We start from the raw sequence: 25392 nt of genomic DNA on the forward strand, positions 1-25392 counted from the left end.
CTTTGCATTGTCATATCAGAGCACATTATTGATTTGACATAATTTGGATGTGATGCATGTTGAAAAAAAAAACATGTTTGATATTGTATTCAATATTTCATGAATGTAATAGTAAAACAAAAAGATAACATAAAAGCACATCAAATTTTAAGGCTATTGGCTTACGCCGTGAGTTGCATCGTATAGTGTCAAATGGAAGGACTATATTGCCTAAGGCATGCTACACATTGAAAAAAGGAATATATTAACCAAATTTGCAAGTGGGTCAAAGAATTGAAGTTTCCTAATTGCTATGCTTCCAAAAATTTTCAATGTGTTGGTCTTATAGAGTGCAAATGTTTTGGGCTAAAAAGCCACAAATGTTTTGGGCTAAGAAGCCACAAATGTCATGTATTTATGGAAAGATTCTTACCAATTGCCTTTTGTGGTTTGTTATTGATTTTTTTATAGGAAGCACTGACTGCACTTAGCCATTTCTTTTAGGACTTATGCTCAAAGGTCTTACTAGAATTAAAGAAAGAGAAACTTTAAGCCAATATCGTTGAAACATTGTTTAAGTTTGTGATGATAATTCATCCATCATTATTTGATTCCATGGAACATTTGTCTATTCACTTAGCAAATGAAGCCAAACTAGGCGGACCAAAGCAATACTTATAGATGCATCCTTTTGAGAGATAATGTGATCTATTATATTTTTCCATTTTATGAAATCTCAAATAGTCATTATTAATAAAATTTAACAATGACTTCTTTTATCTTAGGTATGTGAACCATTTAAAAGGACATGTTCAAAATAAAGCTTACCCTGAGGGTTCAATTGTCGAGGAGTATATCTTGGAGGAGCTAGTTACCTTTTGCTTCCTTTATTTTGAGCCAAATGTGGAAACAATATCTAATTAAGCCGATCAAATTAATGATGGGGTGAGGTAGAGGTAGAAGGTTGTTTGTATATATTTTCCCATTCAGATTGGCCAATTGAAGGAGTAACTTATCACTACTTGAGTGATGAGGAGTATAATGTTGTAGCTTCATACATCCTTAACAACTGTGAAGAGGTTATTCCATTTATTATGGAAGTAGAAAATAAGTGTAGATTTTGCACTATGTTATGCTCCCTTCGATTGAATTTTTTAGAATTTATCCTTATGTAACATGCAGTGAGTATAAAGGGGAATTAACACAAGCCAACCCCACCCTTTCAGGTGAGCAACTATATGACTTGCATTTATTTAGATTTTTTTTTTATGGATTTAGGAGAAGGGTAAGTTCGATTATTCAATTGGAGTATGTTGTTATTCTATTGCTTGATTTAAAATTTACTTATTGACTTATCTTGATCAAATAGCTAAAAAATATAATGAAACAGTCGACATGCACTCGTGAGAGTTAGCTTATGGATCATCTAGGGATGTGAGTAATTATGATAGCTTCATCATCAAATGATTTAGATTCCACACAAAGCAAGTAGAAGCTAGTAAATGGACTCAAAACAGTGGGATATTGGTTAAAGGAAGTTGTTACTATGCAGATGAGCTTGATTACTATGGATAGTTGGTAGAAGCCATACAACTTGATTATTTTGGAATGGGAAACAAGGGGGTTTTGTTTAAATGTGAGTGGTATGATATTAATAGTTCATGGAGTCTGAGTGAAAAATTTTGAGATTATAGATGTGTGAAGACTAAGTCTAGGCTAGATACAAATGAACCATTTGTGTTGGCAAGTCAGGATACTCAGGTCTTCTATGATAAATCTGTGTCAAAAAAGCACCAAGATTGGTGTACTATGATACTAACGGTGTACTATGATACTAACTAAAACAAGGAATACAAATCATGTGCATAACAACATGTCATTCATGAATGAAGATGAAAATACATATCAAGAGGATTAGACATATATAATACATAATTATTTGGACACTTATGATGATGCATAATCAAGAGGGTTTGGGCACTCTGCTCACATGGTTTGTGCACTTAGAACTAACATAAAACACTTTAAAGTGTGTGTGTGTGTGAAAAAAAATTTATTTTGTTTTACCTTTTGTTTTGTTCACAATTTCTTGTTTGTTTGGTATGCTTTCGTCAACGTTGTCATATATTTTTTTTTCTCACTAAGGCAGTTCATCTCTTCATTGTCAAACAAGTATTCATCCTTTCTAAAAACTATAAGTAGTATATCCACCACACTTATATAGATCTTGTTTAAGATGAAGAATTGTGTTGGGTTCTAAACTACTAATGCCAATTCTTCATGATGTTTGGTTTCCTTATACTCATTTATGTTCTTTATTTCCTTTTTTTTTTTTTTTTTTTTGAAGAAGCTCTTCAATATTTTCTTGTTTTGCCCTAACTCTTGTTATGCTCAAGCCAATGTCATTTATGTTGAAAAGAACAAAAAATGGGTTCCTAGATTTTTATCCTAGGTTCACTTGCACATTATGTCTAATATTAATTTTTTGTTAAAATATCAAGTTGTAAATTGAATTTATTCTCATGGAAGTGTTCCTAAAGTTTCATAATTGTCTTTTTTGCCACATTCAAAGTTCGATGGTCTTAATCTTGCTATTTATTCTTAGAATTTCCCTTCTCCTCCATAGTGCCATGTATGGTCCAGTTGCATCCTAGGTTAGAATAGTTGGATAGAAAAGTACAAACCGTATACGATGATAAGTAAGTAAACATATTGAAGCAACAGTTTGAGGCATGAATTACTTTTTGGCTACTACTGCGTGAATATTAATTAACATATTTTTTTTGATCTTTTGTTACTAGTATGTTAACTAAGTGCACTTTGCATGATGTGGTTATATAATGCTTATGTCATGTCTAAAGGGTCTGATTTCATTTGCTTTTGACATTGTATTGATGTGTGGATTCTTGTGTGACTAGACTTTTAGAGAGATTCTGAATAGTGACTGTTAAAGAAACTTGAGAGGGAGTGTGGATTCTTGGGTAATTGTATATTAATACAAAAATATTGATTCTTTGCAAGATAAGCACGCTGCAAAACTATAATCAATACTAGAAAGTTTTGAAGGACCAACACATGGAGTTGAATTGGATCCTGATTTGCATATTTTTTTGGATCCATCTATAACCAATGGAGTGAAGAGAGGAAAATTGTTTGGGTTTCCTTGAGAGAAGTTCAATATCGGTTCAAGTGCCACATCAAGTCAATTTTCTTAGCCACATGCACATGGACAATGTTCATGTCAACATGAGATTGAAGAAGTTATGAATAAATTGAATGCATTCATAACATTAGTTCAAGAGAATATTCCACCAACTAATGATCAAGGATCTAACCATGTCGATGTCGATGACAATGAGAATTCCTCCCATGATGATGACCACTAGCCTTGAATCAATTGTCTAGGATTTTATGATATTGAAATATTAGACTTGTAAGAATTGGAGCTTTTGTGGTTTAGCTGTGATGTCACACTTCACTTATATTTTCCATTATTTTATATCTACATAATATTTATTTTAATTTTATTACATTGAATGATTGATAATGATATGAAAAATATAGGATATAAATTACTAGAAGGTACTGGAAAATAATTGTCAATGATAATTGAGAAATCATGTACAGGTGTTAGTGACGATTGAATCCGTTGCAAACCAATAACGCATTGTCACAAGTAAGTAAGAATTTAAGAAAAATATATTTTTTTAGCGATTGATATCCATCACACAACGACAAAAATTATGTCATCGTCAAATGCAAAATGTATTTCACTTTGACAAATATAACTTATATTCATGACAACTTCATAATTAATCAGCAACAACCATGTTGTCGCTAAAAATAACATAACAACGGAAACAATGATGATTTTATCGATGGATCTAGTGATGACTTCTGCCAAGACATTGGTCATAGCCTAAATGTTCCCCACAACCCCTTCACAATGGGGTTTTTTTGCGATGGAATGGGTGACAACAAGTTTTCATTGCTAAATGCCATTTTGCAATGTTCTACCGTCGCTAAATGTTGTTTTTCTTGTAGTGCGTGATTAGAAATCCTATGAATTAGGTTAAATGAGTAATAACAAGTCATTAAGTAATTTGCTGAGAACTACTATTTGTTTTGTTTATCCTAATGGAATTAAAATAGTACAACTTCAATGATTGTGAGACTAAGTATATCTCTTAATAAATCATAGTCTTTCTTAGGTAGTTTGTTCAATTGTAGTAACAAATTTGATGGATTCACTTATATGGTGCATGACCTATTCGTACCTACCTATAGTAGTTTTGTGTTTAGAGATGTTATGCGAGTGGTGTATTTATAGTGTTACGCCAAAATATTTTGGTTAAAAATTTAATGTTGACCAAGTTCTTGTAATTTGTAACACATTTTCTCTGAGAGCGATTTTTGGTATTGTCACCTAATGCATTACATCTTGTGGTTATCCTATTTTATTTTATTTTTTTCTATCTTCTTTCGAGTTTTTAAAATTCGAACCATATTGGAGATTGTTGGTATTAATAGTTGGTCATTGTTTCAAATGAAAAAAATATACAAATATATATATATATATATATATATATTGAATAGTCATCAATTTTTATTTTTAATTGTGTATGTTTATTTAATATTTTAGTTTTGACAAGTATTAAAGATTATATTAATTATTTCACGTTTATTACGATTGGAAGTTATTTTAGTTTATCCTATAAAAGGCATGACTCAATTTAGGCCAAATAAATAAATTCCCTTCTTTCAAACTCTCTTATACTCTTTTCGTGCTTTACACTTTGTTGGGTAACCACAAAATACATCTTCTAGAAATTTGGTGTTTGTGAGTGCACACAAAACTAGGCCTACTAAATAATCTTGGAGGCCGTTCGTGCAATGACTATGCACTAAGATATGTTCTTCATAAATATGAAATCGACTTTGGATAGCGGTCTTTTTACACCTTATGATAACTAAATGTGTTTTTATTTATTGTTAATTTTATTATATAATTTTTTTATTTTTTTATTTTTCCAATACTTACACCACAAACATTTGAGAAATACATTTTTTTTCTCATAATATTGATTAAATATAAATTTAAGTTATGCAATTCAACAAGATTGTTACAAGTTTGATAAGTAGGTGGCAAATAAAGAATTTTAATTTGCTGGAAACCTTGGATTCTGTTTTAACTGTTTTCAATAAATTCCATTCCACGTGTTGGCTTTAATTTGTGACATCATTTTTATGCATTGGAAAAATTTGTTATTAGTTAATTTATATCATTCTGTGATTTAAGAGAATTAATTTAAATTTGATATTCTACTGTTGTGACAAAATAAGGGCTCTTGTCATTTTTTGCTATCCGCATATATATATTGGTTAGTTAAATTGTTAGATAATATTTTGCACGATTGCAGAATGTTTTAGTTTTCAGCTCATTACTGTGGCTTGGCATCAATCAAGTCAAAAGCCTGAAACTGGTGAACAAAACAGGTTGGTTCTTTTGGACAACCCTTAACCCAATTTCCACAAGTAGCCAGAATATCAATTCAGAAAATGCATGAAAATTCACATCTGAAAGCATTTTTCTTTCTCATCACCTCCACGCTTTCTGCTTACAACAATAATCATATGAGCTTGCCCTTCTAGGGACCTTAATTGTACTGAAGCGAAGCACCGACAAGCAGGCTCTAAAGAAAACAAAACACTACGAGATGGCAACCTTTAAAGCACGATGGCATAAAGATTTTGGAACACTGCTAATGTCAGATTTGCGTAAATTTCATATATACACCCAAAATTATATCTTGAGTTTTTACCAGCCAGTAATTATGGATGTTTTCTCTCCCATTTCCCTTCACGTCTACCATCCCGCTCCCTCCGCTCCATAGGAGGTTTAGACTTGCTCCCTCCTCTGGACCCATGCCTTTGAACAGGCCCAAACACGCCAGGCGTTCCATCAAATGCTGGTACCAACTCTGGATCTTCAATGCTGCCTGTGTCGCCGGAGTCTTTGCTCCCATCAAAATTTTCTTCATAACTGCTGCTGCATTCATCGGGACGGTCACGCGAATGTAGAATAGTTGGCAGCTGACCTGAAGAAAATGGCCGAGGCCCAGACAAAACAACAGGGGGCATACTTGCCAAGGATGAAATAGCCAATGCAGTTTCAGGGACAAGGCTACTAGTGCTTGCTCTTAAGCTTCCTTCATTACCTGATCGTCCATTTTCCCTTTCTCGATACCTTTCCCGGGGTCGACTGAGAACAAGAACATCCAACACGGTAAAGCCAATTTGCAGAATCATAAAAGTCACAGCACAGCAATAAGTTCATTTTTCTGTCTACATATTTACTCGAAAGAGTAATACTCAGGAAACATCTGAAGCTACACCGTGTCTATGGATACAGTGAGCAAATGTGGTAAAAAATTAATACCGCACTGTAACAATACTCGAGTTCATAATCGACAACTACAATTACAACAAATTTTCAAGAGAGCATAATCGATAACTACAAATACAACAAATTTTCAAGAGAACAAAAATCTAACACAGCCCTAACCAATGTTAGCACAAATAATTAATGCTAATGCAATACTAATTGATGCTAATCTAAGTCCCATTAGATACAGCGGCTTTAATAAGGTGCATCTTATCACTTTCCCATAATTCTTCATAATAATGAATGATCAAACTCTTCTTAGTGAAACAACTAAGAAATGTGGCTATTGAATAAATTATTTTTTCTTTTTTTTTCAGCCAACTAAGATAACTCTATTTAAATAAAGAGGAGAATATACAGGGAGCATAGAGGTAGTACGCAAAAACAAGAAATTTAACAAAAAGCTACGTACAATCAGCAAAGACAGTTTAAGAACATTTAAAAAGAAAAGAAATCATGTTGAACTCTCTTGCTTCCATTTTTTTCTCCCTTTTTTTTAAAAAAATATTTTATTACTGGACATAATTGTGCACTAAGCAGAATCTGATACTGACTGATACCCTCTTTAACAGTTCAAAAACACTTGACATGAAGGAAATTGTTCAAGAGAGAAGCATGGTTTTAAAACCCAGACCCATGACCAACCTAGTGAAACCACTGGGTCCTTTGGACCAGTCAGAGTAGTTGGTCAACTTAGGTCAAACTAGTAATGTAGTTTGTCAGTACAGTGTGTGTGGGGGGGTGTTCGTTACAACAATATCATAAGGATTAGAAAAATATTAGGAAGATGATGGTCTATATGGGCTATCAAGCCCCCATCAATATGCATATGCACATCTACTGGAAAATAAATTCTTATACATAGCCCACATTAAAGTCCAACATCCAAATTCCATGCTCTCATACGAAAGTAAGAATTAGAAATCTAGAAAAACAATGAAAAAGTGTATTCCAACTTTCCTATATACATTTGGAAAATGGGAAAACAAGTTGACACGTTTGTAATTATTCAAAAAATCAAAAATGAAAAATAGAACTATTTTTAGAAGCAAATTTTGCTAACGCTGTTTATTGTTGTTTATTTATTTCATACAAATTTTTTAAAAATGAAAAATTAGCTACATTTTTTGGATAACAAAAATGAAAAATGAAAATTGCTTTATAAAACAAGGACAGATGTATCCCCGTGTAAACTGTAAAGCATAAAATTGGAAATAGGAGATCCACCTCTTTTATATGATAATTGGCATGAGAATAGCCCCTTAATCCAGCACTAAGGATCTTTCCTACACTCTGATCTTGGTATTCATTTAAATGCAACTATAAGTGATATTATATTAAATGGAAGTGGGAGATAACAAAAAAGACTTACAAACAGAGCTGAAATCATACTTCAAATGAAAGGTTCACTATTAACTCTGCCTGGAACCGGTCTAGTGTAATCTGGGTTGACTCTAATATCCCCAAGCACTCATTTATAAACTGGCTTGCAACTCAGAACAGATTAGTTACCTTGGAAAGACTTTGATTGTGGGGTAAATTGCAGGATTCTACTTGCAGGCAAGACTTAATGCTGAGTGCAAGTGCATTTACCTTTTCAAACAGCGATAGGAGGATCAACCACTTGGGGAAGAGGATCACCTGACAAGGAAACTGGAGTAGCAGATGAGGAAGCTGGAGGAGGCTCTCCTCCTTTGAGTCGTCATGTGTACACTTGTAGATTGGGACAATCCAAGTGATGAGAAAGACTCAAACTGGATAAAGATGCAGGAGGATTAGAGGAAGGAAATAAGTTAGGATTGGGAAGGCTAGGCAGAGGAAGAGACTCATCAAGGTCGACAGAACTCAAGGAATCAGAATAGTACATTGTAGACTCAAAAAAGGTGACATCAGCAGAGACAAAGAATCGATGTAAAGTGGGATTGTAACATCGATATCCTTTTGAATATAGGAATAACCCAAAAAAATACATTTGATAGCACGAGGATCCAATTTATCCCTTCTTGGATTTAACTGACGAAGGAAGGACACAACCAAATATACGAGAGAAGGAAGGGAGAACAAAGGAGCCTTAGGGGAGGTAATTGAATATGAGATTTTACTCGAAAGGACAGAAGATGACATTTTATTGATGACAGAGCAAACAGTGAGCAGAACATAGCTCCAAAAAGCTTTAGGACATTCATTTAATATAAAAGGGTTTAAGTGACCTCAAGAATATGTCTATTTTTACTTTCCACAACTCATTATGTTGTGGAGTGTGGGCACAAGATGACTGATGAATCATGCTAGAGTTTGTCATATGGGTAATGAATTGAGTACTGACATACTCCTTAGGATCATCACTATGAAGTATTTTATCAAAGGCAAGTTCTTATTTCAGAACAGAAGGCATAAAAGATATTAAACAACTTAAAACGATCTTTCATCAAATACAACCAAGTCATTTTGGAATAGTCATCGAAAAAAGTGACAAAGTATCAAAACTCCAACTTTGACATGACGCGACTAGGACCCCAAACACCGGAATGTACAAACATAAAAGAGCTAACAAATCTTTTATTGGCTCAAGAGGCGAAGGGAACACGATGATGATTTCCTAATTGACAAGACTGACCATTGAGGGTAGGCACAGAACTTAGAGTAGGAATAAGCTGTTTTAACGTGTCCAATGATGGATGACCAAGGCGACAATGGATGACAGCAGCATAACAGGCATTAGGAGAAGAGAGCAACTGAAAGTAGTAAAGTCCATTACCTCACGTCTTGTGCTGATTATTTTCCTCGGGTTAAAGGTCACAGAGCAATTTAGTGGCTTGATAATTTTACTAACAGACGAGATTATAGGGAGATTTAGGAATGTAGAAAAATAGAAGAAAGAGAGATGGAGGGAGTAAGATTAGTAAGATTTACTGTTCCTATTCCCTTAGCAGCAGTAGTAGACCCATCAGAAAGGGTAACTCAAGGTAGATTTGTAGAGTACTGGAGAGTAGAAAAGAAGTTGGTGACACCTATATGGTCAGTCATAGCAGAGTTGATAACCCAGGGACTAGCGGGAGGGATGCCGGATGACATACAGATGGTATGGTTACCTTTCTAAGCAAAAGATGCAATGTGATGAGATTCTTGTTGGGATGCCTAATACTGCAGGAACTTTAAATACTCTACCTCTGAAACAACTATAGTACGTTGTTCACTCAAACAAGTAACTAATGAGGGAGACACACTTTTGGGATTTGGGAACTCCATCCCAACACAAATACAACCTCAATAGAGCAGCCAATAAAAAACACACAGTGGGTACCATGTTTTTCAAATTCACCAATTCAATCTCAACATAAACAACCTTCGACAATTGATGCAAACCACAAGCCCCAGTCATACCAATGAAAAAAAAAAAAAAAAAACCACTTTCAGGCTCAATAAACTCAAAACATTGACAAACAGCTTTGAGAAGCACCAAACAACCATTTCGTAGATGTAGCTCATTTACCATTTCTTAGATGTTGTAAATGAGCAACTGAAAAAGGTAAGATCTTTGAACAAAAAACATCACGAAAAACTTCAATAATATGTTTATAGAGGGATTCGAGCCCTGCTGAAAGAATTCAGGTCAGAAACATGCCTGACGTTTGCTTCATGAGCCGGTGTGTGAGGTCGGCCCTAGCAGCCTTTGACCGGCACATGAGGGTGCATGGGGAAACTTCTGGAGATGAGATTTCAGTAGGGAGCAAATCAGTAGTGTCTGTAGGTGACTATGGTGTTGTTTTTGCAAAATCTATTGTAGATTTTTTGTTCCTGAACTGGCAGTGTTGCCTGGGAATTTTCCTGTGCTTTCTCTGGCTTCTGGCAGCTGCTGGCTAGTTTTTAGGGCTGTTGTGTTGCTGGAAATTCTTCTATGACTACACATGCAGATTTAGGGTTTTGGGCTTCCATTTTGATGGTGGCTGTGACAGTTAGGGTTTAGGTCTCAGAATCTTGCCCTGATACCATGCTGATTTATTGGGTGAAATGGAAGACCTACTCACAAATGATAGGTCTCTACCTTTATTTATAATATATGTCAGTGTACTACAATGACCATAATGCCCTTACTAACTCTTACTTGTCAACATAACACTCACACACTACCAATGCTAATGACTACGATAATCATCAACATGTATATTTATTATTTACGTGGTAATAGATCAATGAAATAGCGGTGGATTAAGTGGTCACTTAGGACCATAATTCTATTTGAGGTCCATTCTGCAGCAACTTGTTTCGTTCAAACAATATTTGGGAGGAGGGGGCACATGAACCTGGTCTAGGCTGGTTTAGGCCAGTTTTGAGTCTCTTGACCACATTGCCCAGGTCAATGCCAATTCATCACAAATCCAGTTTCTGGTGTTAACCAGACCGGCCTACTCCCCAGTTTTGGTCGAATATGGTCAGCCTAGCTAGTCAGATTCGGGTTTTGAAACAGTGGTGAATAACACACAAAGTTTGGAGTACTAAGTATCCCCTTAGTTGAGTAGAACAAACGAGGAAGAGACGATGGTAAGCTTACCATCAGAAGTCAAACAGAAACACACCATTTCATGGAAGGGAGAAATTAAAACTCTCTAATAGGGCTTTAAAACCCTTTGCATGCAATTCTTAAGCAAGAGGTTCACATGGGTTTTGTAATTCCAGCAAATTGACCATAATACCATGGATAATCAGAATGTTAAGATTTGATCTACATTGTTGGCCCACAACCTAACAGCTTAAGCTTTTAGGTGGAATGTTCATTGAATATGGTATTAAAGCTGGTTTCCAAGACGACTTGGGTTCTAGTTTTGTTGCACGCATTTATTGTATAGTTGTCAAATTTTATCTTATTCCCTGTAATGGATGTTAATCATTGTAATCTCCACACACAATCAGGCTGGAGGTGTGGGGGAGTGTTAAGGCTTGATACATTGTTGGCCCATAACCTAGCAGCTTAAGAATTTAGGTAAAGTGGCAATCCAGGGTTCAGGCCTTTGGGCAACATAACCTGAACCCGACTTTATTGCATGTATAATTTGTTAAAAATTGTTTCATTCATGCTATTGTACTTATCTAATTTCATCCAAGGACCTTGCAGGTTATTTCAAATACCTCATTCATACATGGTACAACTGATATTGCACAACATTAGGCCATGTAATGATTTTTTTTCATTGTAAAAACGTCTATTTGGAGTGAAAAAGTATGCTGCTAAACACAAAAATTAAATTTATATCCACCCAAAAAAAAAAAAAACTCTTTCAGTTTTCATCAGACATGCATATTTTTTATTTTCCAATGAATATACATTTTTTATCAATGGAAATTTTTTTTATGTGGTGAGCAATAGGTTCTGGTCACTGTAAAAGAATTCTTGTCTAGGCAGTTCATATCATCCATATAGTTTTTTTATCTAAGATTTCAATTCTTCCCTATTTCAGCAACATCTATTGTTCCATGGAGCTAAGGCCCATATGAAAGAAACAAGTGTTTCAATGACCCAACCACCCAGTCAATTCTGTTCCACCTAATCCTCCTTTCAATTCTTCCCTATCTCAGCAATAACCTATTGTTTGATTCACTCTTGTAATTGCAAATCAAACATCTTTGTTTCCTTTTCCTTTAAAAACAAGCTGTTTTGACACACTTGGTTAACAATTATTTGTTAGTACCCAGCAATCACAAACACTAAGTTTCGTGAAACTCTCAATGGTTGCTAGATTTTATTTCTTTTCAGTTGGCTCATGGATGGATATTTTATTCCATTAGTATGTATCACCAGGCAACCAGGACACAAAATTTGCTTACTCGAAACTCTTTGGATAGGAAAAACAATAATGTCAAGAGTGCAAGGACTAAATACAATGGGGATCAAATTCCATGTGGTCTGAAATGAAGTACCTTTTAAGACACAAATGTCCCCTGTTTTTACTGGAAACAATTATTAAACCAGGTGTATAACCTTGAGAAATTATGTGATATGTCTCAGCATATCATCAAATTTTAATGACCATATATTCAGATGTGATATTAATAAGCAATCCAGTATTCTGGTCACGTTCAAAATAGATGTTAAGAGCAGAAATATGGAGGCAGTTTGTGAAGTCTAGACTATTACCACTTTACTTGGGCGTTGGGACCTATAACTTAATAGAAGCAGAGAAATTTCTACAGTTTTCAATTCACATGATCACAATAGAAAGAGTAGATTCTCTTTAGGGGCCTAAGAAACTGTTATGCTTCTTCTTGACAAGACAATGGACCCACCTTTTGTTTTTTTTTCAAGAAATAGTCCATTTTTTACTAAATGTAATTTCACCAAGAAAATAGGACATCTAAAAAAAATATTGCTTTAAACAATAGCATGTGTTTGCCAGAGGCAAACAAAAATAGGTGCAAAAGAATTGACATTCTAATGTAGAATGGACCGAACCATTACTAGGTACCCAATTAGATAGATTCTTTTTTTTTTTTTTTGGGTAGATAAGTAAATATAGAGATGATAGGTGGGTCTTAGATAGTGCTTGCTCAAGACATATGACTAGAGACGAGACCAAGTTCTTGACTATTCGACCAAGAGAGCTCGGGTATGTGATATTCGGTGACAATAATAAAGGAAAAATGTAAAATTATTGGTGAAGGTACAATTGGTAATAATTCACATACACTGATTGAGAACGTTTTGTTGGTTGATGGTCTTAAACATAACTTATTGAGCCTAAGTCAATTATGTGACAAAGGTAAACATATATCTTTCACTAAGACTACATGTGTTGTACTAAATGAAGATAACTCTATCGTTTGATGCACCAAGAGAAGGAAATGTTAACATCATTGGCTTGATCAAATCTTGCAAGAATAAATGTTCTATATCTACACATAATGATTTGCATCTTTGGCATAGAAGATTAGGTCACATAAATTTTAATGTCATTTAGAATGCATTTAAACATGATAATGTGAGAAGATGCCTCATTTCAATTCACACAACTAAACCATATGCGATGCATGTGTCAAAGGGAAACATTCAAAGAAAATTTCAAATTAAATAACCTTGTTTCCACTAAGAGATCACTTGAACTTTTACATCTAGATCTTTTTGGTCCTATGCAAACCCTTGATATGGGTGGAAAGAGATTCACCTTGGTTATAGTACATGACCTAAGATTTACATGGATTAAAGTCCTAAAATCCAAGGATGAAACATTTTACAAGTTTTCAATTATCTATAAAAGGATCCAAAACAAATTAAGTTTTTAAGTTGTATCCTTAAGAAGTGATCATGGTAAAGAATTCAAAAGTAAGGAATTAGATTCTTTTTGTGCAAATTATGGAATTACATAATTTTTATGCACCTAGAACTCCACAAAAAAATGGAGTTGAGAGGAAAAAAACTCTCATTGAAATGGCTCGTACCATGTTGAATGATAAATCCCTACTAAAGTATTTTTGGGTTGAGGCTGCTAACACGTTTTGTCACACTAATAATAGAATTCTGCCTCAATCTATCTAGCATGAAACTCCGTATGAACTTTTGTTTGATAGGAAACCTAATGTAATGTATTCCCGAGTATTTGGTTGTAAATATTTTGTTTTAAATGAACGTGACCACAAACATAATTTTCACTCAAAAAGTGATGAAGACAATTTACTTGGATATTCAAACACTAGCAAAGTCTACCAAGTATTTAACAAAATAACTCCATTAGTAGAGGCAAGCGTTAATGTTAAATTTGATGCATTATTTGTTAGTGAAGCTAACTACAGATCATTTAATAGTTTGTATGATAGATTAGATACAAAAGAAGGGGAAAGTGATATATTTAAACTTGTCAAAGCTAGAGAAAGGAAGAGTAAGGACTTAGGAAATGTAAAATGTATAAAAGTGAGGATGATATTGTCTTGGTTAAGGACAAAGACATTAAAGAAAGATGGCGAAGTTACTTTAGTAAGTTGTTTAATGAAAACCAAATAGAAGGTTTAAACTTAGAATTGTCAAATGAGGAAAAGACTAAAAATATGAGATTTATTTGCAAAATTAGAGTTAACGAAGTCAAATTTGCTCTAAAAAAGATGAAAAATGGGAAAACTATGGGACTAGATAACATCCCAATTAGAGTTTGGAAATGCTTAGGTGATAACGGAATTATATGGTTAACTAATTTATTCAATACAATTATAAAAACTAAGAAAATTCCAGATGAATGGAGGAAAAACACTCTAATACCTATATACAAAAATAAAGGAGATATTCAAAATTGTAATAATCATCGTTGAATTAAACTTATGAGTCATACGATGAAACAATGGGAAAGGGTAGTTGAACAAAGATTAAGGTTAGAAATGAAGGTCTCAGAAAATCAATTTGGTTTTATGCTTGAGAGATCTACCACAGAAGCTATATATCTTTTAAGAAGATTAATGGAAAAGTTTAGGGAAAAGAAGAGGGACTTGCATATGATATTTATTGACCTTTAGAAAGCATATGATAGGATACATAGGGAAGTTCTATGGTGGGTTTTTAAAAAAAATGGTGTATGTAGTAGGTATACTGATGTCATTAAGGATATGTACGATGGAGTAATGACTAGTGTAAGGACTATAGATGGACAAACTAGAAAATTTCCAATCACCATAGGTGTACATCAAGGATCTTCTTTGAGTCCTTATCTTTTTTGCTTTAGTGATAGACCAATTGACTAAGAGCATTCCAAAGGAGGTTCCATGGTGTATGTTATTTGCAGATGATATTTGTAGATAATGAGAATGAATCAATTGTATATTCAATTGTGTACTCTTTACATACTCAAGGTCCCGATTTAACATGTACACAAAGAATAACATATGGAAAAACAGAAGAGGACACAACTTGCAGTTGAGATATGTAGTTTAGCTTCGGTGCGGGATCTCAATTTAAAGCCTTTGGCTTGTGGTAAGATCTCATGGTAGGTGGTGGTAGCTCACCCATCATGGTAGGTGGCCATCGTTCACACTACTGGTCGTCATTCACCAACTGTGGCCGTCATTCACATTGCTGGCCGTCATTCCACACTCCCCCTCAAGTTGGATCATAGATATTGATCATGTTCAACTTGCAAATAAACTCTTCAAAGCTAGATCTCTGTAATCCCTTAGTGAAAATATTTGCTAATTGTTCTCTTGTAGGGATATAGGTCATGCAAGTTGTCCCCTTCTCAATTTTCTCCTCAATAAAATGCTTGTCCACTTCTATATGTTTAGTCCTATAGTGTTGAACAGGATTATGAGAAATACTAACGACAACTTTGTTGTCGCAGTAGTGTTTGATGGGGAGCTCTAATGTCATGTGTAGTTCTTTCAAAAGTTTTTGTAACCATAGCCCTTCACACATCCCTTGTGCAACATCTTTGAATTCAGCCTCGGCACTGCTTCTGGCTACCACACTCTGCTTCTTACTCCTCCCAGTTACTAGATTTCCCCATAGGTACAGTAGCCGGTAGTAGACCTTCTATCTTCTACTGATCCTGCCCAATCCGCATCTTGGTAGATCTCTACCTTCTTACTGTCACCGTTCTTGAAGAATAGTCTTCGCCCTAGAGAGCCTTTCAAATATCCGAGAATCTTATATACTGCTTCTAGGTAACTCTCCTTTGGTGAGTGCATGTGTTGACTGACCACACTTACAGCGAAAGCAATGTCAAGTCTGGTGTGAGAGAGGTAGATCAATCTACCTACTACTCTTTGATGTCTCTCTCTATCCACAGGTTTTCCTACATCTACCGTTCTTTTTCCTACCTTGATAGGAGTATTGCGTGGTTTACAACCAAGCATGCCAGTCTCGGTCAAAAGGTCATGTACATACTTTATCTAGGAGACACAAATTCCCTTCCTTGATCTGGTAACCTCCATTCCCCGAAAATGTCGCATTTGACCCAGGTCTTTTACCTCAAACTCTATGGCTAAGATCTTCTTCAATCTTTCCACCTCTCCCGTGTCATCTACAGTGAAAATGATGTCATCAACGTACACAATTAGGATGGTCCTTCCCTCATTGGACTGTTTGAAGAACATAATGTGATCTAATTGCCCCTGTTGGTATCCTTGATTATTTATCACCTTTGCAAATCTATCAATCCACACCCTCGGTGATTGCTCGCGTCTATACAGGGATTTCTTCAATTTACACACTCTGGTTTCTTCTACCTCCTTGCAAAATCCTAGTGGTAGCGTCATGAACACTTCTTCTTCTAGCTCACCATTCAGAAAAGCATTATTGATGTCAAACTGATGGAGTGGCCAGTCCAGGTTTGTTTCCAGGGACAAGAGAACCCGTATAGTGTTCAGCTTTACTACTGGTGCAAACGTCTCGATGTAGTCAATACCTTATGTCTAAGTGAACCCCTTTGTCACAAGGAAGGCTTTGTATCGTTCTACTGTGCCATCAGCCTTGTACTTTACCATGAACACCCACTTACAACCCACTGGTTTCTTCCCCCTTGGCAAAGTCATCACCTCCCAAGTTCCATTCTTTTCTAGTGCCCTTATCTCTTCCATCACTGCCTCTCTCCACTCTGGAATCTCCAAGGCTTCTTGAATGCTTTTAGGAATCAGGATTCTATCAAGGTTAGAAGTAAAAGCACGACAATTGGCAAAAAGAGAATTGTAAGATACAAATTTTGATATAGGGTGGAGAGTACATGAACGAGGTTGTTTTCTAAAAGCAATGGGTAAGTCGTGTTTTACCTGGTCAGGATTGGAGTCGAACTCATGAGGAGTTGGAACTATCACCGGTTCTAACTCTTTTGGTGCTTCGGAAGTGAGTGTTTCTTTGGTCTTTGATTTTGACCTCCCTGAGTAGACAAGTGTTTCCCTATTTGTTTGTATTTTCGCATCTCTCCCTGAGCTCAAGTTCCTTCTGTACTAGGCAAAGGAGCGGATATAGGGTATGGAGTGGTCTTGAAAACAACAATATCGAAGTAGTCTGAGTTTGAGGGTCCAACTTTACTCAAGGACTCCCCCTGAAGCAAGTAGTAGGGGGTATGTTCGAAGAAGGTGACATCTAGGTTAACATAGGGTTTCTGGGAGATCGGGTCATAGCATTTGTAACCCTTTTGTGTGGGAGAGTAACCAAGAAAGATACATTTAAGTGCTCTGGGATCCAATTTGTTTCACTTGGGCGCGTGAATGTGGAAAAATACAATGGACCCAAAGACACGAAGCGGAAGATGTGAGTCGAGCCTAGAATTGGGAAAAGTCTCTTACAGTTTTTGGAGCGGAGTTGCAAGGGATAGGACTCTACTAGGCATTCGGTTAATGAGGTATGTGGCTGTCAAAATTGAGTCACCCCAAAATTTTTTTGGCATGTGAGAGGGATGAACAACAGGGCACGAGCAACTTCAAGGATATGTCGATTTTTCTGTTCAGCAGCCCCATTTTGTTGAGGGGTGTCAACGCAAGAGATTTGATGGATAATACCATTCTATTGAAAATACGTGCCTAAGGAGTGATTGAAATACTCAGTACCATTGTCAGTACAAAGGATTTGGATTTTTGTGTGAAACTGGGTTTGTATCATAGAGTGAAAATTCATGAAGACTGATCGAACCTCAGTTTTATCAGTCAATAAATATACCCAACACAGACGAGTGTGATCATCAATAAAAGTAATAAACCATTTTGTATGGGACCTATTAGGAGTACGAGAAGGTCCCCATAGATCACTGTGAATCAAACTAAATGGCATGGATGGTTTATACTGAGATCTAGGAAAAGTAGTACGATCGTGTTTGGCAAGTTCACACACTTCACATTGAAAATCCAAGGCAATTTTATTTGAACATATTGAAGGAAATAAGTGCTGCAAATACTGAAAACTAGGATGTCCCATCCTTTTGTGCCACAACACAAGTTCACTTTCCCTAGAACTAGATGCATAATTACAAATAGTAGGAGGACACGGTCCATTGACATTAGCTTTGTTGAAGTAGTAGAGCTTGTTACATTCCTTAGCACTACCAATCGTCTTCCCCGATGATAGGTCCTGAAAGACAATGAGGGCAGGAATTTAGCTGAGCAAATAGACTGTTTAGTTAACTAATTAATAGATAGCAAATTGCACGATAAATTAGGAACATGGAGGACAGATTCAAGAGTAACAGATTCAAAAATATGAATACTCCCTTTGCCAGCGACAGGGGATAGAGTCCCATCTACAATTTTGACTTTTAAATTACCGGCACAAGGTGAGTATGTTGAAAATAAATGACGAGCATCGGTCATATGGTCAAATACACCAGAGTCAATAATCCAAGGGGTAAAATAAGGAGTGGTACTAAGGGTAGTAACAAAAGTACCTTTGTGGGCTAAAGAGCCAGACGACATAGTATTAACACCTTAGCAGACTGACCCGAGGCTTGGAAATTGGAAAATAGCTCATATGTTTTCACAAGTTGGTGGGAATTAAACCCCCCACTAGAAGTTGTCGGGCCATGGGCTTCTTTGGGTATTTTTTTCGCCTGGGTTTCGGTGGAGGTATGATGATGATGGGCTTTATTGGGCTATTTGGGCTTCCAATCCGCGGGCTTGCCATGTAAGGTCCAGCAGGTGTCTTTAGTATGGCCCATTTTTTTGCAATGCTCACAATAGGGCCTTCTGGACTGTTTTGGGCTGGATCCAGTATGAGGCCTATGGGTTATAAGAGCTGATGCCTCGGGCCTAGACTTGCTTTGCTCCTTCAACATCACGTTCCTCCTACGTTCCTCCTACTTTCCTCATGTCGAACCTCATAGAAGACTTCTCAGATGGAGGGCAGCGACCGACAACCTAGAATCCTGGTCCTCACGTCCTCAAGCTCTTGGTTAAGCCCTGCTAGAAACTCGAATACTCTCTCGTTCTCCATCTTCTTCTTGAAACGTACACTATCACTCGTGCATTCCCATTCCTCTTTGCAGTTGAGATCGAGTTCTGGCCAAAGTCTGAGCATCTTGGTGTAGTATTTCGCGATTTCCCGATCTCCTTGCTTCGTCTGCAATAGCCACGTCTTCAACTCGAAAATCTGGGAAGCATTTTCAGCATCGGAGTATGTCTCACGCACCGCATCCCACACATCCTTTGCCGTTGGGAGAAACAGGTACGTTTTGCCAATGACTAGCTTCATAGAATTTATCAAGCATGACGTTATCAAGGAGTTCTCAGACTGCCATTTATGGAACGCCACCACATCGGTAGGAGGTGGTCGCCGAGTCTCGCCAATAAGAAAGTCGAGCTTTCCCTTACCGTCGATAACAAGCTTGATTGACTGTGCCCATTCTTTGTAATTCTTACCATTGAATTTTTCAACAGTAAGATGAAGTGGGGAATTCTCGAATACGCCGGTCGAGCCCATGGAGGAGGTTATCTCCGACTCTCCTTCCTGGGTTGCCGACTAGCTAGACTCATGGTTGTCTCCTTTTTGGGCAGCCATGGATTGCTTAGGGTTTTAGAGTAACCCGAGCTTTGATACCATGTAGAGAATGAGAATAAATCAATTGTATATTCAATTGTGTATTCTTTACATACTCGGGTCCCTATTTAATATGTACACAGAGAATAAAATATGGAAAAATAGAAGAGGACACAACTTGCAGTTAAGATATGTAGTTTAGCTTCGGTGGGGGGTCTCAATTTATAGCCTCTGGCTTGTGGCAAGATCTCATGGTAGGTGGTGGTGGCTCACCAACCATGGTAGGTGGCGGTGGCTCACCCACCATGGTAGGTGGCCGTCATTCACCAACCATGGCCGTCGTTCACACTGCTGGCCGTCATTCACCAACCGTGGCCGTCGTTCACACTGTTGGCCGTCATTCCACAATATTGTATTAATTGATGAAACTAGGGACGGAGTAGAGACTGAGTTAGAATTATGGAGAGAAGCTTTGGAATCTAAAGGCTTTAGGATAAGTAGAAATAAGACGGAATATATATGAAATGTAATTTTAGTACTGATAGGAGGAATATTGGAGACAAAGTTAAACTTGATGATGAAGAAATAAATAGCACTTGTAGATTTCGATACCTTGGATCTATTATGCAAGTTGAATGAGAAATTGAAGATGATGTAATGCGTAGAGTTAAAGAAGACTGAGTAAAATGGAGAAGTGCTTCAAGTGTGCTTTGTGATCGTAGAATACCCTTAAAATTGAAAGGGAACTTTTATAGGTCAGCTATAAGACCAGCTATGCCATATGGATCGGAATGTTGGGCGACGAAGAAACTTAATATCCAAAAAGTAAAGGTTGCCAAGATGAGAATGCTTAGATGGATGAGTGGTATAACATTGAAAGATAAATTAATGAATGAACATGTTCGCGGTAAGTTAGGTGTAGCTCCTATAGAAAATAAGATAAGGGAGGGACGAGACAGATGGTATTGACACTTGCAACGTAAGCCATATAGTGCACTACTGAGAAAGAGTTAGTTACTGTGGGGGTAGTAGAAGGGATAGGGGTAAACCTAAAATAACTTGGGAGGAGATAGTGAATAAGGATTTAATATCTCTGAATTTGTTAAAAGAAATAGTCCATGATCGCATAATTGGCGGAAAAGGATTCATATAGCCGACCCCACCTAGTGGGACTTAAGGCTTGGTTTCGTTGTTGTTGTTGTCGTTGCAGTATTTGTTAGAGACACTATAGATCCTGTAGGTGAAGAAGCTAACAGTGTTCAGCTGAAAATTAAAGAACATACGGAGCTACAGACTTGAGTGCAGATGCACCTTCAGATGCCAATGTAGATGCCAGAATAGATGCATCCTAAGATTCGCTCACAAATGTACATGCAGATATAGGTACAGATGCAAGAGCAGGCAAGTGCACAAACGTGAGATCAGACGCATACACAGATGTAGCCACAAATGCAGCTGCAGACACATCAACATATGCATGTGTAAACACATCAATAGATGCAGCCATAGGCACAAGAGCAGATGCATGCGTAGACACATCAATAGATGCAGCCACAAATGCAAAATTCTGACCTTATGGTTGAACATGGTAATCTCTCACCATTGATTGCAAGGTTTAATCCAAATCACCCATTTGATTCGATGATTAGAGATTTAAATGTTGGTGTGAAAACTAAATTACACTCAAAAGATCTTTGTAGTAACTATGCTTTCATTTCACAGATAGAGCTTAAGAACTTTAAAAGGGCAGAAAATGATGAACATTGGATGATTGCAATGCAAGAAAAACTTAATCAATTCAAAAGGAATAAAGAACGGAATCTTATTCCTAAACCTATAGATCATTCAATAATTGGAACTAAATGGGTTTTTAAAAGTAAATTGGACGAAACTGGCAATGCAATTAGAAACAAGGCTAGGTTAATAACTCAAGGCTATTCACACGAAGAAGGAATTGATTTCAATGAAACATTTGCATTTGTCGCTAAACTTAGTCTTGCTTGCATTTGCATGTTACATAAACTTCAAATTATTTCAAATGAATATAAAGAGTGTCTTAAATGGTTTTATAGAGCAAGAAGTTTTTGTATGTCAACTCCCTGGATTTGAAAGTCATACCCATCTAGAACATGTTTACAAAGTTAATAAAACCTTGTATGGTTTGAAACAAGATCCAAGAGCTTAGGATAACAAGTTAAGCAATTTCCTAATGTCAAATGATTTTACAAGAGGGAAGTTGACAAAGCTTTATATATGAAATTAAAAAATGATAACGTACTTGTTGTGCAAATTTATGTAAATGACATAATTTTTTGAAGCTATTGATAATAGTATGTGCAATGAATTTTCAAATTTTATTAAAAATTAATTTGAAATGAGTCTCATAGGAGAATTAAATTACTTTCTTTGACTACAAATCAAACAATGCTCTGAAAGTATCTATATAAGTCGAACTAAATATGCAAAAGAGTGAATAAAGATATCTAATCTTGAAAATTGCAAAACATTTTCTACACCCATGAGTAGTTCAGTTAAATTTTACTGATCTAAAAAGGAAAAGAAAGTCGATCACAAGTTATACAGAAGCATCATTGGATCCCTATTGTATTTAAATGCCAGTAGGCTTAATATTATGTTTAGTATTTGCATGTGTGCTAGGTATCAATGTGATCCTAGAGAGTGTCATTTAAAAGACTATTAAGATACACTATTCTAAATTGTCTGAGCTTAAGTAGATTCAAAATTAGATAGGAAGAGCACTAGTGGAACCTGTCAGTTTCTAAGTTTGTGTTTGATTGGTCAAGTAGAAAACAAAACTCTATAGCACTTAGTACAACTAAGGCCGAGTATATAGCAGCAGGTAGTTTTTGTGCACAAATTGTTTGGATGATTAACCAATTAATGGATTATGAAATAAATTGCAAAAAAATGGTCCTCTTTTATGTGAAAGCTCTAGTGCCATTTGCTTATCGAAAAATCCAAGTAATCATTCACACATGAAACACGTTAACATCAAACACCATTTTTTAAGAGAACATGTGGGAAATCAGAATATCACTTTTGAATACATACACGCAAATGATCAAATTCTTGATATTTTCACAAAGACCCTCCCTAAAGATAAGTTTGTCAAATTGAAAAGAAAGTTAGGACTATGTTTAAAATAATATTAAAGATAGACTTGGGTAAGATACACAAAGACCTACTAACCACCATGGTCTTAAATTACCACGAAATTGTCGAAATTTCCGGTTTCCATCACCCTCAAAATCAAAATGGCATTCAATTTCCATCTTGCATAATTTCCATCAAAATCTAAACGAATCATTTGAAATTTATCGAAATCTCGAAATTTTAGCATAACTTGTTGAAATATTAAATATGCAATGAAACTTCCTTGAAATTCAAATGAGAGATTTAGGAGTGAAGTGAAATTTCCAACTGAATTTATTTAATTTATTTTTATCGAAATAAAATATTATTACAAGTGCTTTTGAAATTATATGAAAAAATAAACTTACAACATTTTATTTAACCATTCATATCTAAATTATCATTATTTGTATAATAAATAATATTTAAATGATTTATGAATTTCATTTGTATCAACTAAACATGCTTAATGCACATTATCTTACAAATGTTTTTGATACACATACAATATTACTACTTTTCCATTGCATACACAACATAGATGTATATAACTTGTAATATATTAGTCCTAAAACTTACATTATTATGTCTGTGAACCATTTGTAAAGTTTCACAAAGAATTCCATGCTTTACAATTGATTTCCATTATTTTTTTCAAGTCAAAATTGAAATTTCCGTGCTTTTGGAGCTTCAAAATTTGAGTCGAAATTGAAATTTAAGACCTTGCTAACCACTCAACCCTAAACCAAGCCTTACTTGTGTCTCCTAGTCTCCCTTGAGCCTTCTTCTATGGTCGCAAAAACGAGAGGCAAACCTTATAGTCAAAGGAGTTTCCCTCTTCATTCACGCACACAAAAATTAGGGGAAGATCAACTAGTTGAGCTCTTTGACGAATGGGACGCCAAAACCCTAACCTTCAACATCAATTGCAATCACCCTCTATTCCTCCTCCATCATTGTCGCATACAATACGTCCGACTACCCCCCATCTTCACCTGCTCTAAATCTCGATCGAGAAGAGAAATCTCCCTCCTAGAACTCGACAAATTAAGTCAATGTGGATTAACGGTTTCCGATCACCATTCTTAAAGTCTATTATGCAAATTGGTTCCTCAATCCGAGCAATAAGAGTAGGTTTTTCCTCCTTATTCATCAATAAGAAAAATTTGCCACCTCGTTTAATTAATTTCGAAAATTTTGCTAACAATGGGTTTAGCTTTCCTAATCTGTTTAGGACCACGAGTGGATGAAACTATTTCATTTCAATGGCACTGTTTTTTTGCAAATTTTTCCTGTGTATTTTATTCTAATATGAACAATATGGGACCCTTGATGAACCCATATTGAGATCCTATGTGAACTCCACTCACATGGACATTAAGGCGCACCATCTACCCTATGTCTTTGACCTGACCTTAGTTAGCATTGACTACCTAAATGCCCTAAAGAAAAAGAAAGCTTTGAAAACTATCTTTGGTTCATACAAGCCTAAGAATGATGCCAACCTTCTCTCACTTGGAAAGAGAATTATCCACCACATTTTTGCAAATCTATTGTTTCCGCGATTTGACTCCATGATTCTGATTACCAATCTTAACATCTTTTTATGCTGGCTACCTTGAAAAAGAAACTCATGAACATCCCCATCTTCATGCTACATCATATGTTCTCTAACACTACCTTCTACTTTTGCTCCTGCACTTGAAAACAACACCCTAAAGACTATTTAAATTTGTGCACACCTAGAAGAGCTTGCTATGGCTAATGCTAGCATGATGAGCAAGCTACTTCAGCAGAATGCAGAGATACTACGCTTTGTGCAACCTCACCCCCTTTCCCGAAGCCCTAACTCTTGATTCTCTCAAACATTTTCTTTGGTCTGTAATCACACAATATATGCTTTCTTTTCTTTTTTTTTGGGACTCCCTATTTAGTTGTCTTGTGACAAAATGGGGGAGAAGCTGTGTGTTTGGTTAAATACTACTAATGTTGCTGATCTGTGCACTGTTATACTCCTATATCCTATATATATACTGTTAATGATGTATGAATATATTCTAATATATACTGATGTTGATGTGTATGGATGCTGGTACTGCTCCTGTATGCTCTATATGCATAATGTGATATCATGTTTAAGTCCTTAGTAACTGGGAGCTAAGAATTTTGTAGGAGTAAGGGGAGCACCCACACACACACACACACACACACAGGTTTTGTCATCAATCGAAAAGGAGGAGAATGTTGATGTTAGTTTTGAGGAATGACAAAAGTCGTGTTCAACACTCGGAGACTCACTAACAAAGTCTACAATACACTCACACACAGACTAACACTTTGCAATGGACATTGTAACACGCTCACTGACAGACTCTTTCAC

At 36.0% G+C, this 25392-nt stretch overlaps 1 protein-coding gene across 1 annotated transcript in view; it reads right to left on the minus strand.

Annotated features, from left to right (window-relative positions):
• Positions 1-5460: 5460 nt before the first annotated feature.
• Positions 5461-25392, minus strand: part of LOC131158392 (uncharacterized) — a 164577-nt gene continuing 144645 nt past the window's right edge. The window contains exon 27 of the mRNA XM_058113236.1: positions 5461-6241. Coding sequence (XP_057969219.1) covers positions 5812-6241 — 430 coding nt within the window. The 3' untranslated portion in view covers positions 5461-5811. The remainder of the gene's footprint in view (positions 6242-25392) is intronic.

The sequence above is a fragment of the Malania oleifera genome, chromosome 6 (assembly GCF_029873635.1).
Source record: "Malania oleifera isolate guangnan ecotype guangnan chromosome 6, ASM2987363v1, whole genome shotgun sequence".
In the NCBI taxonomy this organism is placed as follows: Eukaryota; Viridiplantae; Streptophyta; class Magnoliopsida; order Santalales; family Ximeniaceae; genus Malania; species Malania oleifera.